Source organism: Trypanosoma melophagium, assembly GCF_022059095.1.
Source record: "Trypanosoma melophagium isolate St. Kilda chromosome Unknown ctg29segment1, whole genome shotgun sequence".
NCBI classification, from domain to species: domain Eukaryota; phylum Euglenozoa; class Kinetoplastea; order Trypanosomatida; family Trypanosomatidae; genus Trypanosoma; species Trypanosoma melophagium.
Genome location: NW_027125161.1, coordinates 159,361 through 179,002, shown reverse-complemented (window position 1 = coordinate 179,002; position 19,642 = coordinate 159,361). Strand labels below are relative to the sequence as shown.

General features: G+C 38.7%; 9 protein-coding genes across 9 annotated transcripts; all 9 read left to right on the top strand.

Annotated features, from left to right (window-relative positions):
- Positions 1 to 29: 29 nt before the first annotated feature.
- LSM04_003481 (ATPase) lies at positions 30 to 2,864 on the top strand (the record flags this gene model as incomplete). The annotated part of the gene is made up of 1 exon (XM_067332052.1): positions 30 to 2,864. The coding sequence occupies one exon, from the start codon at positions 30 to 32 to the stop codon at positions 2,862 to 2,864; it is 2,835 nt and encodes a 944-aa protein (XP_067190053.1).
- Positions 2,865 to 3,218: 354 nt separating this feature from the next.
- LSM04_002793 (Aminotransferase class V domain) lies at positions 3,219 to 4,562 on the top strand (the record flags this gene model as incomplete). Its single annotated transcript, XM_067332051.1, has 1 exon — positions 3,219 to 4,562. The coding sequence occupies one exon, from the start codon at positions 3,219 to 3,221 to the stop codon at positions 4,560 to 4,562; it is 1,344 nt and encodes a 447-aa protein (XP_067190043.1).
- Positions 4,563 to 5,415: 853 nt separating this feature from the next.
- LSM04_006334 (ATPase) lies at positions 5,416 to 7,434 on the top strand (the record flags this gene model as incomplete). The annotated part of the gene is made up of 1 exon (XM_067332050.1): positions 5,416 to 7,434. The coding sequence occupies one exon, from the start codon at positions 5,416 to 5,418 to the stop codon at positions 7,432 to 7,434; it is 2,019 nt and encodes a 672-aa protein (XP_067190094.1).
- Positions 7,435 to 7,997: 563 nt separating this feature from the next.
- Positions 7,998 to 8,402, top strand: LSM04_007386 (uncharacterized protein; the record flags this gene model as incomplete). The annotated part of the gene is made up of 1 exon (XM_067332049.1): positions 7,998 to 8,402. The coding sequence occupies one exon, from the start codon at positions 7,998 to 8,000 to the stop codon at positions 8,400 to 8,402; it is 405 nt and encodes a 134-aa protein (XP_067190105.1).
- Positions 8,403 to 9,112: 710 nt separating this feature from the next.
- On the top strand, positions 9,113 to 10,009 carry LSM04_000839 (uncharacterized protein; the record flags this gene model as incomplete). Its single annotated transcript, XM_067332048.1, has 2 exons — positions 9,113 to 9,176; positions 9,255 to 10,009. 2 exons carry the CDS (start codon positions 9,113 to 9,115, stop codon positions 10,007 to 10,009), a joined length of 819 nt encoding a protein of 272 aa, XP_067190021.1.
- A 769-nt stretch (positions 10,010 to 10,778) lies between these two features.
- LSM04_004036 (uncharacterized protein) lies at positions 10,779 to 12,146 on the top strand (the record flags this gene model as incomplete). The annotated part of the gene is made up of 1 exon (XM_067332046.1): positions 10,779 to 12,146. The coding sequence occupies one exon, from the start codon at positions 10,779 to 10,781 to the stop codon at positions 12,144 to 12,146; it is 1,368 nt and encodes a 455-aa protein (XP_067190062.1).
- A 304-nt stretch (positions 12,147 to 12,450) lies between these two features.
- LSM04_004674 (uncharacterized protein) lies at positions 12,451 to 14,958 on the top strand (the record flags this gene model as incomplete). Its single annotated transcript, XM_067332045.1, has 1 exon — positions 12,451 to 14,958. The coding sequence occupies one exon, from the start codon at positions 12,451 to 12,453 to the stop codon at positions 14,956 to 14,958; it is 2,508 nt and encodes an 835-aa protein (XP_067190069.1).
- Positions 14,959 to 15,345: 387 nt separating this feature from the next.
- Positions 15,346 to 15,927, top strand: LSM04_006234 (uncharacterized protein; the record flags this gene model as incomplete). Its single annotated transcript, XM_067332044.1, has 1 exon — positions 15,346 to 15,927. The coding sequence occupies one exon, from the start codon at positions 15,346 to 15,348 to the stop codon at positions 15,925 to 15,927; it is 582 nt and encodes a 193-aa protein (XP_067190093.1).
- A 689-nt stretch (positions 15,928 to 16,616) lies between these two features.
- On the top strand, positions 16,617 to 19,295 carry LSM04_005740 (Exocyst complex component EXOC3/Sec6; the record flags this gene model as incomplete). Its single annotated transcript, XM_067332043.1, has 1 exon — positions 16,617 to 19,295. One exon carries the CDS (start codon positions 16,617 to 16,619, stop codon positions 19,293 to 19,295), a length of 2,679 nt encoding a protein of 892 aa, XP_067190083.1.
- Between the last annotated feature and the right edge of the window lie 347 nt (positions 19,296 to 19,642).

The following is a 19,642-nucleotide window of genomic DNA, read 5'->3' as shown; positions in this document are numbered from 1 at the left end:
GGAACTGATAACTCCCTCTCTTCACCCACATGCTGTACCGATTTACTCAGCGGTCGGCATGTCAGCCATGCATTCATACGCTTCTTGTGCTATTTTTATTTCTGCTGCACTTCAGCGAAAGCACTGCAGAGGAAGTGGTGAAAACATTTTATTTCCAGCAAGAGCAGCAGCAGGACAAAAAACATAAAAATAACAATCATAGCGATAATGATAATGATGTATTACCCACAGGAGGTGTGGAACTACTCGCAATTAGCGGCTGTAAACGACCTTCACGGCCTGGGCGTAGTCGAGAAACATATCATTGTTTCGCTGGTAGTAGAAAGAAGGAACCTGTACAAATATTTATACGTGGACGGGGATTTCCAACGGATACTCCACTGCGTATTCAATTGCAGGAACACACACCACTTCCACTTGGTGTCGATGCGAAAATGAATACGGATCTTATTACAATGGAGTGCCTTAATGTAAAGGCATCAGATGTGTTTCCGCATCAAATTCTTTCCTGCACACTTCCTCACCCAGGGGTGAGTCTACAAAAAAAATCGCAGTGGTTAAAACGACTTTCACATCATTTAATATGGATGGATCTTGAATTAGCTGTAGATAAAAGGCTTTCAAGTTCTAGGGGTAGTAATTCAGTAACATTGGGTGTTCTTCATCATTCTGTTCAGTTGGATCTTACACTTGAGAGAGAAAACTCCATAGAGGGTAATTTGAATAATGCGGATCCTCTTGATGAAAAAGGAGAAATATCAAACGATGGAGTTATCTCAGATGACCCACTGGAACTTTTTTTAGAAAAGGGTCATCGTAAATCATCTAATGGAGAAGAATGGCTTTCACTTGGTATTGGTGGATTAAAAAATCAACTGGAATTGCTATATCGTCGAGTCTTTCTTGGTCGTACTTCTTCCCTTCGAGACGTAGTTGGTTCGGTTGAGTTGCCACATGTGCGAGGCGTAATGTTACATGGTCCACCTGGAAATGGAAAAACTCTCATTGCTCGGGCCATTGCAAAGTTACTTGGTAAGAATACAAAGGTAACCATTGTAAATGCGGCTGATATTCTTTCGAAATATGTCGGCGATTCAGAGAAGAATTTACGTGATCTCATCCTTGGGGACGATGATGATAATGATGATGATTATTATTATTATTATGATAATAATGGTGGTTATGGTGGTGATGCTGATATTAATAGCAATGGTATTAACGATAATGATGTTGATGAAAACAGGAATGATTTTAATACTGAATTTCAAGAAGGGAATAATGTAAGATCCGAAGAAAAAGAAGGACGATTGCATACTATTATTATTGATGAAATTGAATCTCTTTTTAGAAGACGAGGTGACTCAAGCGATGGAAGTTCTGCAAAAGCTGTATACGATGGTTTAACTAATCAACTTCTTACACTTATGGATGGTGTTGATAGGCCTCGTAATATACTTATTATTGGTTTAACTAATCAACTTCATAGCATTGATCGTGCTCTCCTTAGACCTGGAAGATTTGAAGTTGTAATTGAGATTCCTCTTCCCGATTTTGAGGGTCGTACAGAAATGCTTTTTATTCACACTCAGAAACTACGTGAAAAACATCATCTTGCACAAGATGTGAATTTAGATCTCTTGGCAGCACGTACAGGAGGTTTTTCTGGAGCTGATATTGCAGGAACTGTTCGAGCTGCTGTTAGTTATGCTTTAATGAGATACCGTGACTACTTGGAAGATACTTCGGTAAAAGAAAATTATCTAAATGAAGAAAGTGATTTGCATACTGAAGTTTTACCAAAGCAATTTCAAGTCACTAATGATGATTTTAATCTCGCTATTCAGGATATGCTTGATTCAATGCAACAAATTTTACCAGGAAAACAGTATAGTGGTATTGCTAGGGATGATTCAACTACCCCACTTATTGACTTTGATGGATCTATTACTAAGAGTATAAATGCCACACGTCGTGTACTAGAAAGTATTCAACACAGTCAAGCAGAACATGCAGTCATAGTTATTATTTACGGACCTCCTGGAACTGGAAAAACTTTTCTTTCACATCAACTGGTGAAACTTTTGCCATTCGATATTGTTAGGTTTATAATGAGTAGTAAACTAAACGGAAATACGAGAGGGGATAATATGATGGATGAAATTGTAGTTGGTCTTCGTGAAGCAGTTAATTCTAGGGGGAATTATAGTCTAGTTATTGAAAATGTGGAACGAATACTTAGTGAAGGTGGTTCAACAACATGGGATATTCTAAAATCTACTATTCAAGATTTTAAAGAATCTACCTCTATCCCTTCTTTGCTTCAAGAAGAAACAAAAAAGAAACCGCATGGGAAACGAATTTTAATTTTAACAACATCAGAGAAAGAGACCTTGCATAATTTAATGCACTCTATCGAATATGATGTGCAATTAACACTTAACCTTATTCAACGAAAGAATCTTCAGGAATTATTACAAGACTATGGTATACTCCCTTCAAATGCAGAGATGGCAAATGAGGTTGTTCACTCATATCCACCAAAGCTGAGCTATCGTCAATTTCTACGTATAACTGATCTCGCTTTATGGAGGGCACATGACGCAGAGTTAAAGGTTAATACTAATGTTGTTAATAATCATCAGACCACTTCTTTATACTCTTCTTTGAATGCTTTGTTTCTTAAAGGTGGAAAATTTCAAAAGGGAGCAGGTGTAAGTGGTATGCCTTCTCTCGATACAAAGGAAAGTCAGAGAGTATTTTGTAATGCTGTTCAAGAAGTCGTCTCATTGATGGGGTTATCAGACGTCTTTGATGATTTCCCGACAATGACTGATGCTCTTGAAGGAGATGAGGTTTATTGGTAGTTTTTTTACGATATACTAGAAGGATCTTTTTTTTTAATTATTCTATATTTTTCTTTATTATAATATTTAGACATGGTAGTTTTTATCATTTATCTACCCTGTTGGCTCTTTTTTTTTCTTTTTTGTTACTTAGCATTCCATCTTTTCCGTCGTATATATATATATATATATATATATATATATATATATATGATTGTGTTTGTATGTATTCTTTTTTTTTCTTTTCTTTGTTTCTTTGTATGTGTTTTTTTCCTTTCTTTTTCTTTTTTTTTTTTTGTTCCCCTGTTTCAACGATGATATTACTAATAGTATAGGTATAACCTTTTTTAGAAAAATTTCTTTTCATAGCAAAGTATGCTTCGAGCGTCTCGGAGCTGTCTTTGCACAGTTAACGTCGTCCCTGGCGTAACTGTAACTGCAACTGCAACTGCTGCTGCTTCTGGTACTAGTAGTGGTAGTAGTAGTGGTGGTGGAACTCCTTCACTTCACGCAAAGCCACGTCCACTTTATTTGGATTTTCAGGCCACAACCCCATTGGATCCACGTGTGCTTGATAAGATGATGCCTTACTTAACAGAGTGTTATGGGAATCCTCACAGCCGAACACACAGTTATGGTTGGACGGCAGAATCTGCGGTGGAGAAGGCTCGTGCACAGGTAGCAGATCTTATTAGAACTGGTCCTAAAGCTGTATTTTTTACTAGTGGTGCAACAGAGTCTAATAATATTGCCATTAAGGGAGTGGCTAATTATAATAAAGGGAAAAAAAATCATATTATAACACTTCAAACTGAACATAAATGTGTTCTTGATTCCTGTCGTTATCTGGAGATGGATGGATTTGAAGTGACATACTTACCTGTGGAAAAAAATGGTCTTGTTAATCTTCAAACATTGGAGGAGGCTATTCGCCCAACTACCGCCCTTGTTTCATGTATGTATGTGCATAATGAGATTGGTGTTATTCAACCGATAAGTGAAATTGGAAAGATATGCCGAAAAAAGAAGGTTCTTTTTCATACTGATGCTGCTCAAGCATTGGGTAAAGTACCCATTGATGTGGAGCGTGATAATATTGATCTCATGTCACTTTCATCTCATAAAATATATGGACCAAAAGGATGTGGTGCTCTTTATTTAAGACGTCGTCCACGTGTACGTGTACGCTCACCTATAAGTGGTGGTGGTCAGGAACGTGGTGTGCGAAGTGGCACTCTTGCAACGGCTCAAGTAGTTGGAATGGGCGCTGCTTGTGAAGTGGCAAAGAATGAGATGGAACGCGATAAGGCTCACGTTACGGCTCTTTCTAAACGTTTACTAGAGGGTTTAAAGAGCCGTTTACCACACATATCCGTTAATGGAGACTTGAATCAACGTTATCCTGGTAATCTCAACATTAGTTTTGCCTGTGTTGAGGGTGAGAGCCTTTTAATGGGTATGAAAAATGTGGCAGTCTCAAGTGGAAGTGCTTGTACAAGTGCCTCATTGGAACCAAGTTATGTTTTACGTGCAATTGGCATTGATGCAGAAAATGCACATACTTCAATTCGATTTGGTATTGGACGTTTTACGACGGAACGAGAAATTGATATTACTATTGAGGAATGTGTACGTAACGTTGAACGTCTGCGTGAGATGTCTCCCCTGTGGGACCTGCTGCAAGAGGGAAAAGGATTGGCAGACGTAGAATGGCGGTAGGTAGTGGGGGAAATACGATTGTTTGCTCCTCTATAAGTTTATGAGCATGGAGAAAAAGGGAATGAGTGTTGATACTGGGGGAAAGAGAAAAAAAAAGAAAAAATGGGGAAAAGAAAAGAGGTAAATGAAAGGGATCTGCGGTGTAAAGAGGAAGATAGTACGATTGAAGAAGCTGAAAAAAAAAAGAAACAAGAAGAAACGCTTTTCTGGGTTTGTTTTTCTTATTTCTTTGCGGTAGTGGTATGTTTTTTTTTTTTTTCGTTTCCTTTGGAGTTCTCTTCCTTTTTTCTACGATGGGATTTTGGCATTGCATGGCGTAACGAATCGTGCTGTTTTTTTTTTCTATATTTCTGTGTGTTTTAGTTATTTCTCTTTTATAACGTTCTACATTGAACATTCTTTTGAAGAAAAGCATATATATATATATATATATATATATATATATATATATATATATATTCCTGTATATATACACAGTCGTAGAGAAAGAAAAATTATCTCTTTTCACGTGTATATACGATATATATTCGCAAATTTGTTATCCGATATTGAAGCATTCTGGGGTGATATACCAAAAACAACGAAAGAAAAGAAAAAGAGAGAAACGAAGACGTAAGTTTTTTTTTATTCATCCATGTGTATATCACCTTTCTGGTTATTTTTCGGTATCACCATGTTTTGCTATCACTGAAATTATGATTAGTACTTTCAACGTGATTTTCCCCATCCCTTTCCCTTTTTTTTTTTTTTTTGTGTGTGTGTTTGTAGTTTCGGTTGTTTCTTTACTTTTAATTGTCTTCTCCATTTTTTTTTTCTGCTTGATTCTTAGTAGAAGGTGAGTGAGTGAGCATCCATGTCCAGTCAGATGCGACGTCTGTTGAGAAAACGTGGACCAGAGCGTAATTTTGGTAATCCCCAACAACAACGGCAGCAGCAGTCGTTTTATCATCGTAGAGATAACGATGATGATGGGTACGCCAATACACGGAGAGGCCGACGGGCTAATGGAAATGTTAATGGGAATGGGGATAATAACTCCACGCTAACTAACAGACGACTTCGCAAAGACGGAGAATCAGAGAGCACCAGTGGCGCTAAGGAAAATGAAGAAATTGAGCGTCTTGGAATTATTCCAAAGGTTACATTGGATGATATGGGTGGACTTGCCAAGGAAATACCAATAATAAAAGAGTTAATAGAACTTCCTATTCGTTCTCCTCACTTATTTAGTCGGCTTGGGGCGGATCCTCCTTGTGGTGTTCTACTTCATGGTCCACCTGGATGTGGCAAAACAAAATTGGTACACGCTATTGCTGGTTCATTACAAGTACCTTTATTCTTTGTTGCAGCTCCTGAAATTGTTTCTGGTATAAGTGGTGACAGTGAGGCAAAGTTACGAAACCTTTTTATGGATGCTATTAGTGCGGCACCAAGTATTGTATTTATTGATGAAATTGATACAATAGCCGGTCGTCGTGATCAGACACAACGTGGAATGGAAGGTCGTATAGTAGGACAATTATTAACTTGTATGGATCAAGTGGCACAGGCGTGGCGTCAGGAAAACAAAGTGGTTTGTGTAATGGGAGCTACTAATCGTCCAGAAGCGCTTGATACTGCTTTACGACGTGCTGGTCGCTTTGATCGTGAGATTTCACTTGGTATTCCCACACTAGATGAACGACAAAGTATTTTAAAAATTATATGTCAAAAATTAAATGTTGCTGAAGATGTGGATTTTTTTGAACTTGCAAACATGACACCTGGATACGTTGGAGCAGATCTTCATCTTCTTGTTAAAGAGGCTTGTATTTTGGCTATTCGTCGAAAACACAATGAATTGGAGGCAACAGGTGAACTTGACAACCCCAACGCAGACGCTCTCACTTCTTTTGAAGTTACATTTAATGAAATGAAAGAAGCAACAAAACGTGTACAACCAAGTGCGATGCGTGAAGGTTTTACTACTATTCCAAATGTTACATGGAATGATATTGGAGCGCTTGAAGATGTACGTGAGGAACTACTTACTTGCATATTACAACCTATTCGTGCACCTAAACTACATAAACGATTTGGATTAGATCATCCGGTCGGAGTTTTACTATATGGACCTCCAGGTTGTGGGAAAACACTTGTAGCCAAGGCTATAGCAAATCAGTCAGGTGCAAATTTTATTTCTATCAAGGGACCTGAGTTGTTAAATAAATTTGTTGGTGAAAGTGAACGAAGTGTACGTATGGTGTTTGCTCGAGGTCGTGCAAGTGCCCCTTGTGTTCTTTTCTTTGATGAATTAGACGCCCTCGCACCTCGTCGTGGTTCAGATCGTGCTAATCCAAGCAGTGAACGTGTGGTGAATCAGCTTCTAACTGAGATGGATGGTGTGGAAGGACGGGCAAACGTTTATGTGATTGGTGCCACCAATCGACCTGACATGATTGATCCCGCTATGCTGCGGCCTGGGCGTCTAGATAAATTACTGTATGTTCCTCTTCCCTCTCCACAACAGCGGGCATCTATTTTATCAACACACGCCCGTCATTACCCCGTTGACACATCAGTGGATTTAAATACTATTGCCGGTGATGCACGTTTACAGGGATTCAGCGGTGCTGACTTGGCTGCACTCATGCGAGAGGCTTCACTGCATGCACTTAAGAAAGTATACCGATCTTCTAGTACTGAGGTGCTGGAACAGTTGGAGCGGGATGTGAGTGGAGAGATGGCTGCAAATGCAGATTTACCATCTGTGTGCATTGAAGACTTTGAGGCTAGTTTGGCAAAGGTAAAGCCATCTGTCTCCGAGGAAGACAGAACGAGCTATGAGTCTTTACATCACCAGATCACAGAGTCAGCAAGGAGCACAGGATAAAGTTGGAGTAATTAAAGTTGTGTTTTTTTTTTTTTTTTTTTTTTGTTACGTCTATTTGTATTTCTGCAAATGGTACTCGTGTAATACTTTATTATTAACTGAAATGAAGGCGAAAAAAGAAAATGAAAACGGATTCTAATTTTCCTGTATTATTGGAGACTTTTTTCTCTTCATGGGGATCTGGGTTTATGTTGATGGCCATTTGTTTTTTTTTTTTTTTTGTTAGTCTCAATAAGATTCTGATTCAAGTAAAATTTATTTTCCCACATCTCTTTTCTTTCGTTTTGATTTTTTTGTGAATTAGGAATAGAAGGAATCTCGGCCCCCTTTCCTCCTTTTTTTCCATCACCTTGTACACTGTTTTTTTTTTTTTTTCTGCTAATACATTAAAGCAGAACACCAACACCAGAAAGAAGGAAGAAAAGCAGTATTGCTTCTTCTTGCCTGTCCGTGGAGTTGGGTGGAGGGGTAAAGAGTACTTCTTGAAATAATCGGCTGGGATAATTATAATACCCTCCTTTGTATCCACAAGTGAAAGACTAAAAATAAAATCAATAAAATATATGTTTACTCGCACACCACTCTGCCTTGCGTTACCAAAGGTAGAACGAAGTAAGCGTAAGGGGCAACCCACGCGTCCTGGATTGCCCGATTTGCCCAAGAGTGCTGGTGGTTATGTATTCCGCGAACTGCGGCCCTATCTCCCCATTGCATGGCAGTATGGTTGGCGATGGAAGTTACTGCAGTGTGTGTGGTTAGGCGCGGGTCTCTCTCTCGCTGGATCGTTAATGTACGTGATGTACTTTAGAGACTCCGAGGAGGATATCGCCCGCAAGGCGGCATGCTACACGTATGTGCGTAATGAACGGGGAGAGGTGGTGGATATTGGGTATAAACCACTGATTGATGCCACTCGTCGGGCACAGCGACGGGCTCAGCGTTTGTTGGATGAGGATGATGATGATTGAGAGATGTTTGATTTCTGTTTTGATGAAACAGTGATTTAGCGCTCTAATTAATTATTACTGTTATTGTTATTATTGTTTCCCTTTATACGGTTTTGACGACTGTGAAACACTTTGCCAAGTTAGTGTGTGTATTAGCGAAGAGACTGTGAAAGGGGAACAAAAAGGGAGAAAAGAGTGCAGTGATGTCATCATTGATGATGGCAAAATTGTACGAAATAGTCTTTTAAGATGGAAGACTTGTACTTGTTGCGGGGCTTTTCGCACAGGCGGTGCAGAAAAAAAAAAAGATGAAAAGAAAAACACTCGAGAAAAAAAGAAAAAACCATTGGCAGATGGTTCCTTTTTCTCTCTTTGTGGAAATAAATTCTGTTATCCTTTGTATTTTTTTTTTTTTTTTTGCTTGTATTAGGATCTTTACTTGTTTTTTATTACTACTATTTTTTTTTTCTTCCTTCTTTTTATTATTTGTTTAGTGATTAGAGGTAATCCTCAAGTTTTTACTCTGGACCGTCTGTGCTGGAAACCCCACGGCGAAGCAGACACAGTCAGTGTGTGTGTGTGGAACAAGAAGGACTTATTGCCATTCTGTTTTTTCTTTCGAAAGTGATGACAGAAGATAAAAAGAAAGGAAAGAAAAAAAAAACATCGAGGCATCAGTAGAGCAAAGGAAAAGTAACGAAAAAAAAGAGCGGAGAGTAACTTAGTAACAAATGTCTCAGCAACGCGAAGGTGTTGTATTAGAGATAGCTTCGATGCTTCTTGCCGAGCACCACAGTCAAATTCTAAATCGATTCCACAATCATGTCCTCTTCCTACAGGATGCCTTATTTAGTGCTGAACAGCAAAAATAAGAGTTTTTTGACATAGCCTGTACTTTTCTGCTTTTACCTGTTGCGACCCCAAGTTCTCTTGCCACGGCAGAAATTGAAGGATTAGAACAACAACTTGAGGATGACCGAGAAGAGCAGGAGGCGGAGCGTAAACATCACGCAGAGGAAATTGAACGTTATCGATCAACAGTTAAAAAATTCGAAGAGAAAAGAAGACAGTTGACACGAGGGAAAGAGGAGCTTCAACCACAAATAGATGAATGGCGTACCCGTTACACGGAAAGGGAGTCACAAGCAAAGATGGAATTGATTGGATATCAAACACTTGCGGAGTCATTACGTGTGGAGGAGGCGCAGAAATTTCGCAAACAATTAGTTGGAGCCGTACGCCGAGGTGTTACTTCCTCCGTTGCCGCACTTGCATCTATCGCTACTTCTCACACAGCAGCAGTAACAACAGCAATGGGTGGTAATAGTAGTAACTCTTTATCACCCATGGTTTATAAGAATGGTAATGGTTCACTTTCACCCAAGAATGATCGATCGTTTATCTCGGTAGCAACTACTGACGGTGTGAGGAATCGTAACGTAAATGCTACTGGAGAATTTCTTAGTGTTCCCCATAGGAGTGAAAGTCAATCCGCACCCTTTGCCTCTAATTTAACACGAAATTCATCAAATCCTCTTGTTAATTTACCGCTTCACAGCCCGACGGCAAGTTATGTCAAACTCATTAATTTATCTGAACAGTTGAAAAAACATATTGAGCTTCAGTGAAGAGTAAAAATGTGTTGCTTAAAAGTAATAAAATTGACGATTGTAGTGATGTGGTAGTTCAAGTGAGCCATATTGGCTTATTATTATTCTTTTTTTCTTCATTATCGTCTTTCTCTCTCTTTCTCTCCCTTTTTCATTTTGTATTTGTTTACCTGTATTGCTATATTTGTATTTATTTATATTCGGTATTTTTATGAAAAGCTAAGATAAAACAAAGAAATACTACCTATCGATGTTACCTTTCTCTTTTATTTGATAAAATGTGTCATATATATATATATATATATATATATATATATATTTATTTATTTTTTTCAATACTATTATTTCTCGTTATGGATTGCATATGGTTGAGAGAAACTGTTACAAATGAATCTTCTTAATTGGTGTATCTTTACTTATTCCTATTGTTTTTCTGTCTCTACTAGTTTTTTTTATTCTTTTTTTCTACAGTTGGTGATCTTTCTAGGGGTATCAACGGAACCTCGGTAGAGGAGATCGACCAAAAACTAATAAAAAAACATAGGAAAAGCGAGAGATAGAGAGATATAGCGAAAAGAAACGAGAAAATTCGTGTGGGTGAGAAGTTTACGAAGCACGTTAACAGTATCATTTCTTTCTTTTTTTTTTAGGTGATCTTTGTTATAATCAGAAGCAGTATTATTATTATTATTATTATTATTATTATTATTATTATTATTATTATTAGAAGTAGTAATAGTAGTAGTCTTGGCTTGTCCTATTATCATTCCCTGCTATTGTTATTGCTATGAGTGAACAAACCGATCAATCTCTCATATTTGACTCGGAGAGCAGCGGGCCATGTCCCCCGGCATCCGCAGCGACCACCACCGCAGCCGCAGCAACAAGAACCCACAGTCGAAATAATAATAGTAATAGTAACAGTCATCTCAATGTCACTAATCATGGAAATTCCCTCACCAGCCTCAGTAACCCCCCTGTCTACAATAACCACAATAAGAATAACTCTATCGCCACTGCTTCTGTAACGGCTGATCTTTCGTCTTCCAAACTACCCGTTACGAGCAGTGCTAGTGCGGCCGCACTACCACTGTCTTCGCTTAGCTTTGGTCGCGGTACCTCCGTACTGCAGTGCAGTCGAAGAAAAGGAGGTCCCATGACGTTGTATGTGCGTACTGACAGCAGTGAGGATACGGATGTATCTCCCGTAGCTACAGAGGCGAGAGATGGCGGGGCAAGTGGGGCGGCGGAAGTGAATGAAGAAACTCCGGCTGAAGATGAAGAGAGTGAGGGACTCTCAAGTCTTATCTGGTCTTTATGTGAAATGGGAGCTGATGCACTGCATAAGTTGAGGAATATTATCCCTGATATGCTCCGACACCCACAGGAAATTCGTTTTGCCACGGAAATTCTTGTTTTTGCTTTTTTCTGTATTACATTTATTTTTCTGCTCGGGGTTGCTCAGGAGAGAATTGAATGGATGGCTAAAATATCGGCATACGATATTGAGCAAAGTATATTAGTCAGTACAAGCCTTACAGAAGAGTTACTAAGGAAATCGAATGAAGTAAATGAACTTATGATGCCGGTAAAACGAACTTCTCCAGATGCTTTAGAAAAGGCATCTATGGTAATAAAAGATCTGTCAGATTCTCGTGAGCTTAGTGTAAAGCTTCTCCACTCACGTTTACATTACCCAGGACCTGTAGAAGATATTAAATTTCTTTTAGAGGAGCATGTGGCGTATAAAATCAATTTAGCACGATTAGTGAGAGAGGAATTAGAGTGGCTGGATAGGACAAAACAAAGTCGCATGGAAAATAGAGAATCACCTATTGGGAGTACAGTGACGTTAAAACCGAAACAGAAATCGTCGTGGAATCAAAAATGGCATAAACAACATAAACAACAAGATAATGGACAAGAGTTAAAGAGACAACAACAAGAACAACAGCAAGGAAAATATACCGAGCAACAATCAAAACCAGAAGTCATATTGCGACCCGCTCGTGGAGGAGGAGGGGGAGCTACATTGACTCGCTTAGCAATAAATGAGACTGGGTTAGTGGATTTTTTAATTTCATCTCTAAAAAATCGTTTAGTGGCACTTTTGATTGTTTTTCTTCTTGTCGTGCTTTACAAGCGAATGTCTTAAATGTGAAGAAAAGTTTCCTTTATACAATATTTGCTCTTTTACCAAAATTCTCACGACAATGTCTTTTTTTTTCATTATTTTAATTTTTTTGTGGAGATGGGAGGAGAGATTAATAGTTCCATTCTTCTGGTGAAGCACATATATTTTCCTCTTTCTTTTTTCTCCTTCTCCATTTATGTATGTTTGCATGAATTTCTTTTTCTTTTTCTCTTTTTTTTTTTGTTCTCTAAAGGTACGGGGTGGTGTGGACACGCTATCAACAAAAATTAAATAACAAAAGAAAAGAAAAATTAGTGAGACAATTATGCTTCGCCGATTTGCTGTTGGGTCCACGGTTTTAATTCACATGCGGTTTGACTGCTCTGGTGAGGGAGATGCACAGGCGTCTATTCGATACAAAAAACTCCCAGCAAGTATGCAGCCAAAGCCTTTACCGAACAATTTCACTCCATTTCCATTACCGAAATACGATGAGGACTTGGGATATGGTCCCGTACGTTTACGTAATATTCCTGATATTGAAAGGGCGAAACAACGAGAAAAGCAAAAAGAAGTAGCCGTTATGGAAGCTATAATGGAGGGAGAAGAAAAGGAGGGTAATGCGCAGGTGCAGCAGGATAGTATTCTGCAGATGCAAAGAAAAGTAGTAAAAGAAGAAAAATTATTACATTCTTCTTCTCTTGATGTATCTACTTTATCTTCTTCATCGGGAGATGCACTAGGTGGATACTCTGTTTCTAGTGATTACCCATTGATTGATCGCCTATATTGTGAACGCTCACTGGAGGATCTTCTTTCACAGTTTATGGATCGACCACAAGTTGAAGCCCGTTCTGCGGCTTTAGCCGATATGGCTTCTACCATTCAACACCGTACGGATGAGGAATTAGTGCGAATGTTTGAAGAAATTAGTAGTCCTTTTACCCCTGATGGTAGAGGACTTAATTTCCTTGGTACTGTAGTTCGTAAGTATGGTAGACCTTTTCGTGTTACTACTTCACTTCTTAATGCTTACGTAAATTTGATAGATGCAGCTTCTGTTGTTTTTGTACAAGATCAACCTTGGCGACTTTCACGTAGTCCAGCATTAATTATACAACTTTTACATTTTATGGCATTGATTAAGATATTTGAACCTAATAAATGGTTTACTTTCTCTAATCATGCACCTTCTAATCGAGCTGACTATAAGCATCCACGAGGAGTTAACAAAAATACAGCATTTTGGTGTACGGGTGAAAACTTATTTGATCATATGGTTTGGTTAATAGCTCAAGAAGAAGAGAAAGAAGAAGGAGTAAAAAATTTATCACTGTTAGATTTATGTAGTAATGATCAACTTGTTGATTTATTAAATGGTTTTGCAGCAGTGATGCCAGAGGGTAAAGCGATTGGTAGCGTTTTTAATTCTATTACAAAGATATTTTTACAGCGTATGCGAAATCATCCTAACGATTCATGGAAACCTGAAGAAATAGCTACAATTGAACGTATGTACTTTACATCTGTTATGTCGGATTCTAGTAATAAAGATTTACTGAAATTTTTGTTGAATGATACTACTTGCCCTCGAGGTGCTGATTTCTTTGCTGCTGTTTCACGAGAGAGAGATGCTATAGTACATGAAAAGGCTCTTAACATGTTACAGGAAGCTATAGATAAATCCAATAAAAAAGAATATACATCTAATCTATTAGCGCTACTAGAAAGTGGATCCGAATTATTACTATCAATTTCTAATAAATATATCGCGTATAATTTTGCAATGAAGAATGAGTTTGATCAAAGGATTCTTAGATCATTTACTTACTTTGATGCTATTGCTGAGAAGTTGCAAGTAGAACAACCACGTATTACTTCACGTATTCCTGTCTCCTTACGTGATATACAGGAACAAATGCTTTCTAGTAATGGAGCAAATGTTCTATCTACACCAGAGACGATGACGACATATTTAACTTCTCTCCCAAATTATCTGACGAAGGATTCTAAACATCGCTTTTCACAATCTTTGAGAACCATGTTGTCTCAATTGGAGTATCTGAATAGTATGGATTCTGTTTTCATACTTCACTCTTCACTAATGGCAACATCAACCGATCAACTTGTCTCTGCTGTACGTCGACTTCCCACTGGAAAGGATAGTTTAATTGTAACCATGTCTTGTCTCCGTGAGTTATCTGTGAAATGTTTTACAAGTCCTAAAATAAAGGAACGAAATGCATGTAAACAGGCACTGGAAATTATTGCATATGAATTGGAAAAGGGACGTGCTGTTTTAGTACCATTTAGTGAAGAAATACGATTACACGATGCGGGTGCGTACTGTGATGAAGATCTTATGCTTTGGAGTATTGCAGCCTTTTTTGCACGTGAACTTCCACTAGTGAAGGTCCACACACTTATGCATAGTGACTGTACCGCACGAACACCATACCGTTTCTTAAAAGGACAACACAATCTCCTCAACTCTACAAACTCGTTATATGACAAGAATGCCCCACTATTGAGTGCATTACACAGTAAAGAACTTAAACTGGTCACACATCACACAAAACTTCGTACAGCTGTGCGAGATCGTGTGAATACACTACATTATTACAACCCCGTGCGGGCTCGTTTTGTCTATCGCAGAGATAAGGCACTATTTGACAAATATCATGTAACTGCACGCAATCTCGCACCGGGATTTAGTCGTGGAGGGTTGAAACATGACTGGCGTGGACTTGGCGTGTATACACCAGATCACCCACAGGTACCATATTCGCCACTAAAAGGGATGTCGTGTGGAGTGTCATCAGTCAACGATTAATGGATGTGCGGATCTGCACAATTCACATATATATATATATATATATATATATATATATTCACACACGCACACTCTGAAAGAGAAAAGAAAAAAAAAACAAGGAGAAATAAGAGAAGAAAGTGAAAATTGAAGAAAAAAGAAAAGATAGTTTCAACACTGATTATTGTTAGGGGTATATATATATATATATATATATATATATTTACTTCATATGTTACTACCATGAAGATTTTTTATATAAATATTCGTTTTTTTTTCGTTTTATTTTTCTTCTGATGCTTTGAGAGAAAACAGACAGACAGTACTTGTGTGTCTGAGTAAGTGTATAATAATTACAATAATAAATCAAAAAATAATAATATACATATTTTTAGGTGAAAAGTAATCATGTGGACCCAACAACTTACGCTTCAGAAGCCTACTGCTCCACAGACGCCTGCGGAAAAACACGCACAGGCGTTAGTGACGGCAAATGTTTTTATTGAAGATAATCGTGCTCGTATACGTCGAGCGATGGAACAATACCAGAGTGTGGCGAATAGCAATTACTGGACATATGGCTACATGGGCGGTGCTATGATGTTTACAATGGCCACCTGTCTTACTTTGGGCAATCGCCTTCCATTTATGCGGAGTTATGCTGGTTGGATCTCATTAACAGGTGGATACTTGGGGGGAAAGGCGATGTTGGGATTGCATAATTCATACAATTTGGCATCTGTTGTGAAGGTGATTAATACATCTATTGAGGAGACTGGTAAAATGGATGAACAGAATGAATTTAAGATTCCAGACTACGCCAGAGAAGTAACGGCACTACAACGGATGAAGTATGAATTAATGCCATACACCCCAGAAGCAGTGGAAGCGCGAAAGCACGATTTGAATAATATGTCATTAAATGACAGAGCAGATGCATTAGTGGAAGCATACGAGAAACGACGTCAGGCTTCTGCGAAAAAGAAGTAAATGAAGAAAAGAAAAAAGAAACAAAACGAAGAAAAAATGGACTGCGAAAACTAACCAAAATTTTTATTAGCTGTCACAATACGGATTAGTGCAGAATTTATACCAGGTCTACGTGTTTCAATGCATTGAATGGCGACTTCATTATCATTATTATCAGCAGCCACAACAACGACAAAAAAAAAAATAACCAGGTAAAAAAAAAAATTCAAACAAAGCAGGGGGCGAGAAAACAAAAGAAAAACGCAAAAAAGGAAAATGAGAAATTTACGTAAATGATGAAAGCAATTAAACTATGGGTGATACATTAGACATATGACACATATGTTAATAGTTTTTTTATTGAATGACACCCTATGCTATTCAATCTTCATCTTTCAGGTTATAATGAACTGTAGGAGGGAGAGAAACAGATCTAACAGATTCTCTACCACTCGTTATTGACAATTCTCATTACCTTTAAAAAAATCCCCTTTTCTATTTTTAACTTGGTTATTTTCTTTTTTTATTGTTATTAAATTATTTTTCTTTCGCTGTGGAGAATCTAAAGTGCGTATTTTTTTTTTATGATCTATCGCTAATAATATAATTATATCTCTCTTCTTTTTTTTTCCATTTTCCTTTGTTCTTTTTGTTTCCTCAGTGGTGCTTCGGTTTCTGTTTCTTCCACTTCTGCCTTGTTCGAGGGAACAATGCAGAGACGGGGAAGTATCAGTAACGCACAGGGTGTACAAACAACAAATAACCCGACGGAGGATGCTGACCAAACGCAAATGTACTCCAAGGAGGAACTTTTTCCTTTTCTAACAGAGGCGGATCAAGCACAGCTCCGACAAGAGGTGTTAACAGCAATTAACAATGAATTAGTACACGCCGAAAGCTTAGAGGTTACCGTACCGAGACTTTTACGTTCTTCGGTAAATGAAGCTAAGGAGCTTCGTCGTGCAATAAACTCTCTGGCTTCTTCACAAATGATGGAAGAACATCGTGCGGTGCAGATTATTAAAAGAAGTAGTGATCGTATTCAAGACCTTCGAGCACTTTTTAAAAAACAAGGTGAACTTATTACACAAATGGATGTTACTTCAGGAAGTTATAAACAATTAAGAGAATTACATTTTTTGCGTGATAATATATTGTCTGTTATTAAGTGGGCTGAAGCATTAAAAGAAGTACGATACGAAGATATGTACGGTCTTGTAGATCAACGAAAATTCGCAATGGTATACAAACGTCTTCGTCGTTTACAATTAATAAGACGTACGGTTAGTGAAAAATCGGGTGCTAGTTACAAGAGTTATAGTGGTGTATTTGAACCATATTTTGAGAAACTTGATGTAGTGCAAACAATGTTTGTTGGAGAGTTATATAAATTATTAGAAGAAAGCTCTGTACATGTAGCAATTCAAAAAGCACTTGAAGATATACCTAAACCTGGTACTGTTTCAGAGCCATTTGCAGAATATACACAATTTGAGGAATGTGTACAGATTTGCGGAGAAGAAATAGCTGAAGAAAACGAAGGTGGTGCTTTATGTAATTCAGATGGTGAACCACTTATTACAGAAGAGAAGGTTACTAATGCAGTGCGTAAATGTGTAACTAGATTATGGGAAGAAGAAGTTATGATTGATGTTATAGACCCTTTTAAACAGATATCGACTTATCTTGGACAAATGAAGAAGATTTCACCTTTGTTAACCGCTTTGGAAATGACTCTTATTCCTCTTTCGACAAAATTTTCGTTCTTCGCTATTGTTGTGGGTGCGATTCATAATGAGGTTGTTAATGTATTAAAAGGTTATATTGATGCTGATACAGAAGTAGATGCAAATGGTTTATTAGAAGCTTCTGATTTTATTCAGTGGTATAAAGAGACCATGATGGAAGCGAACTATGCATCATATATAGAACTTAGTGTTGTAGATAACCTCTCAGCGTTAATGATGACATCTGCTGTTGGTGGACTTTCAACACATCTTATTAGACTTTGCCATGCATGTGCTATATCAGTTTTGAATGGAGGAAATTCTCCAACTACACTTCCTAGTGGTTTACCTGTGACAACTGGTCCAATGGATATGTTTGCAGTATTACAACAATCGCTTGGAGGCCTTTCAACGGCAATTGAAGTAGGTGTTATGCGACAAATAGGGGCTGCTTGTGCGCAAGCAATTGAGGCCTATCTTGAAGAGTGTAAAATTCGTAGCGATTATGATTACTGGGAGGAAGAAAATGAATCATCTGGAGTTCCACAAGAGGAATGGTCTTCACGACGTTTAGCATTTCTCTACGCTTTCTGTAATGACTGTTCTACTATTGAGCGTAATATGGATACAATAGAATTAAAATTTGCATCTTATTGGGATGATGATGATAATACTAATAATAATAGTAATGGTATTTCTGTTGGGGAAAATGCATCACCGTTTCAAAAAACTCAAGATTTAATATCAGAACATGCTCTATATTATGTAGATGAAATTGTACTTCATGTGGATCGTATTGTTAAAGCAAAATGGGCTCTTGTTTTTCGTTCTAAAGAGTGGTATGATGCTGATACAAATCCAACACGTGTTATAGTTGATACGATGAGTGATTTTATTGATGAAGAATTCACTAAAGCGTTAGAAGAACCCCGAGCTCGTATTGCTATGCGTCGAATGATGACTCAATACATTCACAAGTATCTTACCACCTTAATGGAGTTCCTTGGCGAAGTTATACGTCACCCGAATAGTCGTGCGGTGGAGGACTGGAACAACTTCACCGACTGCCTCACGCGGGACACCACTATTGCGATGGATATGTGGGGCGAGCGGGTGAAGGAGGGGCGGGGGCAACTCGTGAGTACCGCCCGCCGGGCGCTGGAGCTGATGGTGCACCTCCTCGCCGTCTCCACCCCGGCGGAGTTCAACTTTGTCCTCCAGCGCGACCTCCTCGACGACTTTGGCGACTGTCCGACGTTCGTCCTCCGATTTCTCCTCCTCGCCCGGCGGCGGCTCCTCGCGGGGGACGCCCCTGAGAAAATGTTGGCGGTCTGGCGCGAGCGCATCGCCCACCAGCGGCGGGGGGACGACGACGTCCCGACGACCGGCTGGCCGCGGCCCCCGTCCATCCTCGGCGCCATCGATCGGCGGCTCGCGGATCTCGAGCAGCGCGGCGGCCTCCTACGGGCAAGCCCGCAGAAGAAACGCACTCTGGCAGACCAGAAACGTCTTGCAGAAGAGAAGGAGGCAAAACGGCAGGCACGAAAGGCAAGGCGAGAGGCCGACGCCGCAGCGGCAAAGGTAAAGGCACCCACCCTCGTACGAAAACCAAAGGGCAACGACGAGGTGGAAGTTGCAAACCTTGCCGATCTGCTTAAATAGGGCATTCTTTGAGTTTGTTCTGTTTTTGTTTTTGTTGTTTTTTGTTTTTTTGTTTCTCTCTTTTATGGTTATGTGTACAACCACATGGGTGTTGTTTCGCCGTGTTTGCTGTTTTTTGTTATTCTTGCGCCTTCAATCTAGTCGGTTACTATGGAACACTTCTAGTGGCAAATTTCAAAAATTAAAAAGAAGAATATGTGAAGATATTCTCTACTGTTGTTTTACTATGATAGCTTTTTGAATTATTGTTTTTTTTTTTGTTTTGTTTTTTTCCTTCTTTTCTGTAGTAGACGAGAAAACAGAGGTACCAAGAGAGAAAGATTGTGTGTGGGAAAGAATAAGAGTAT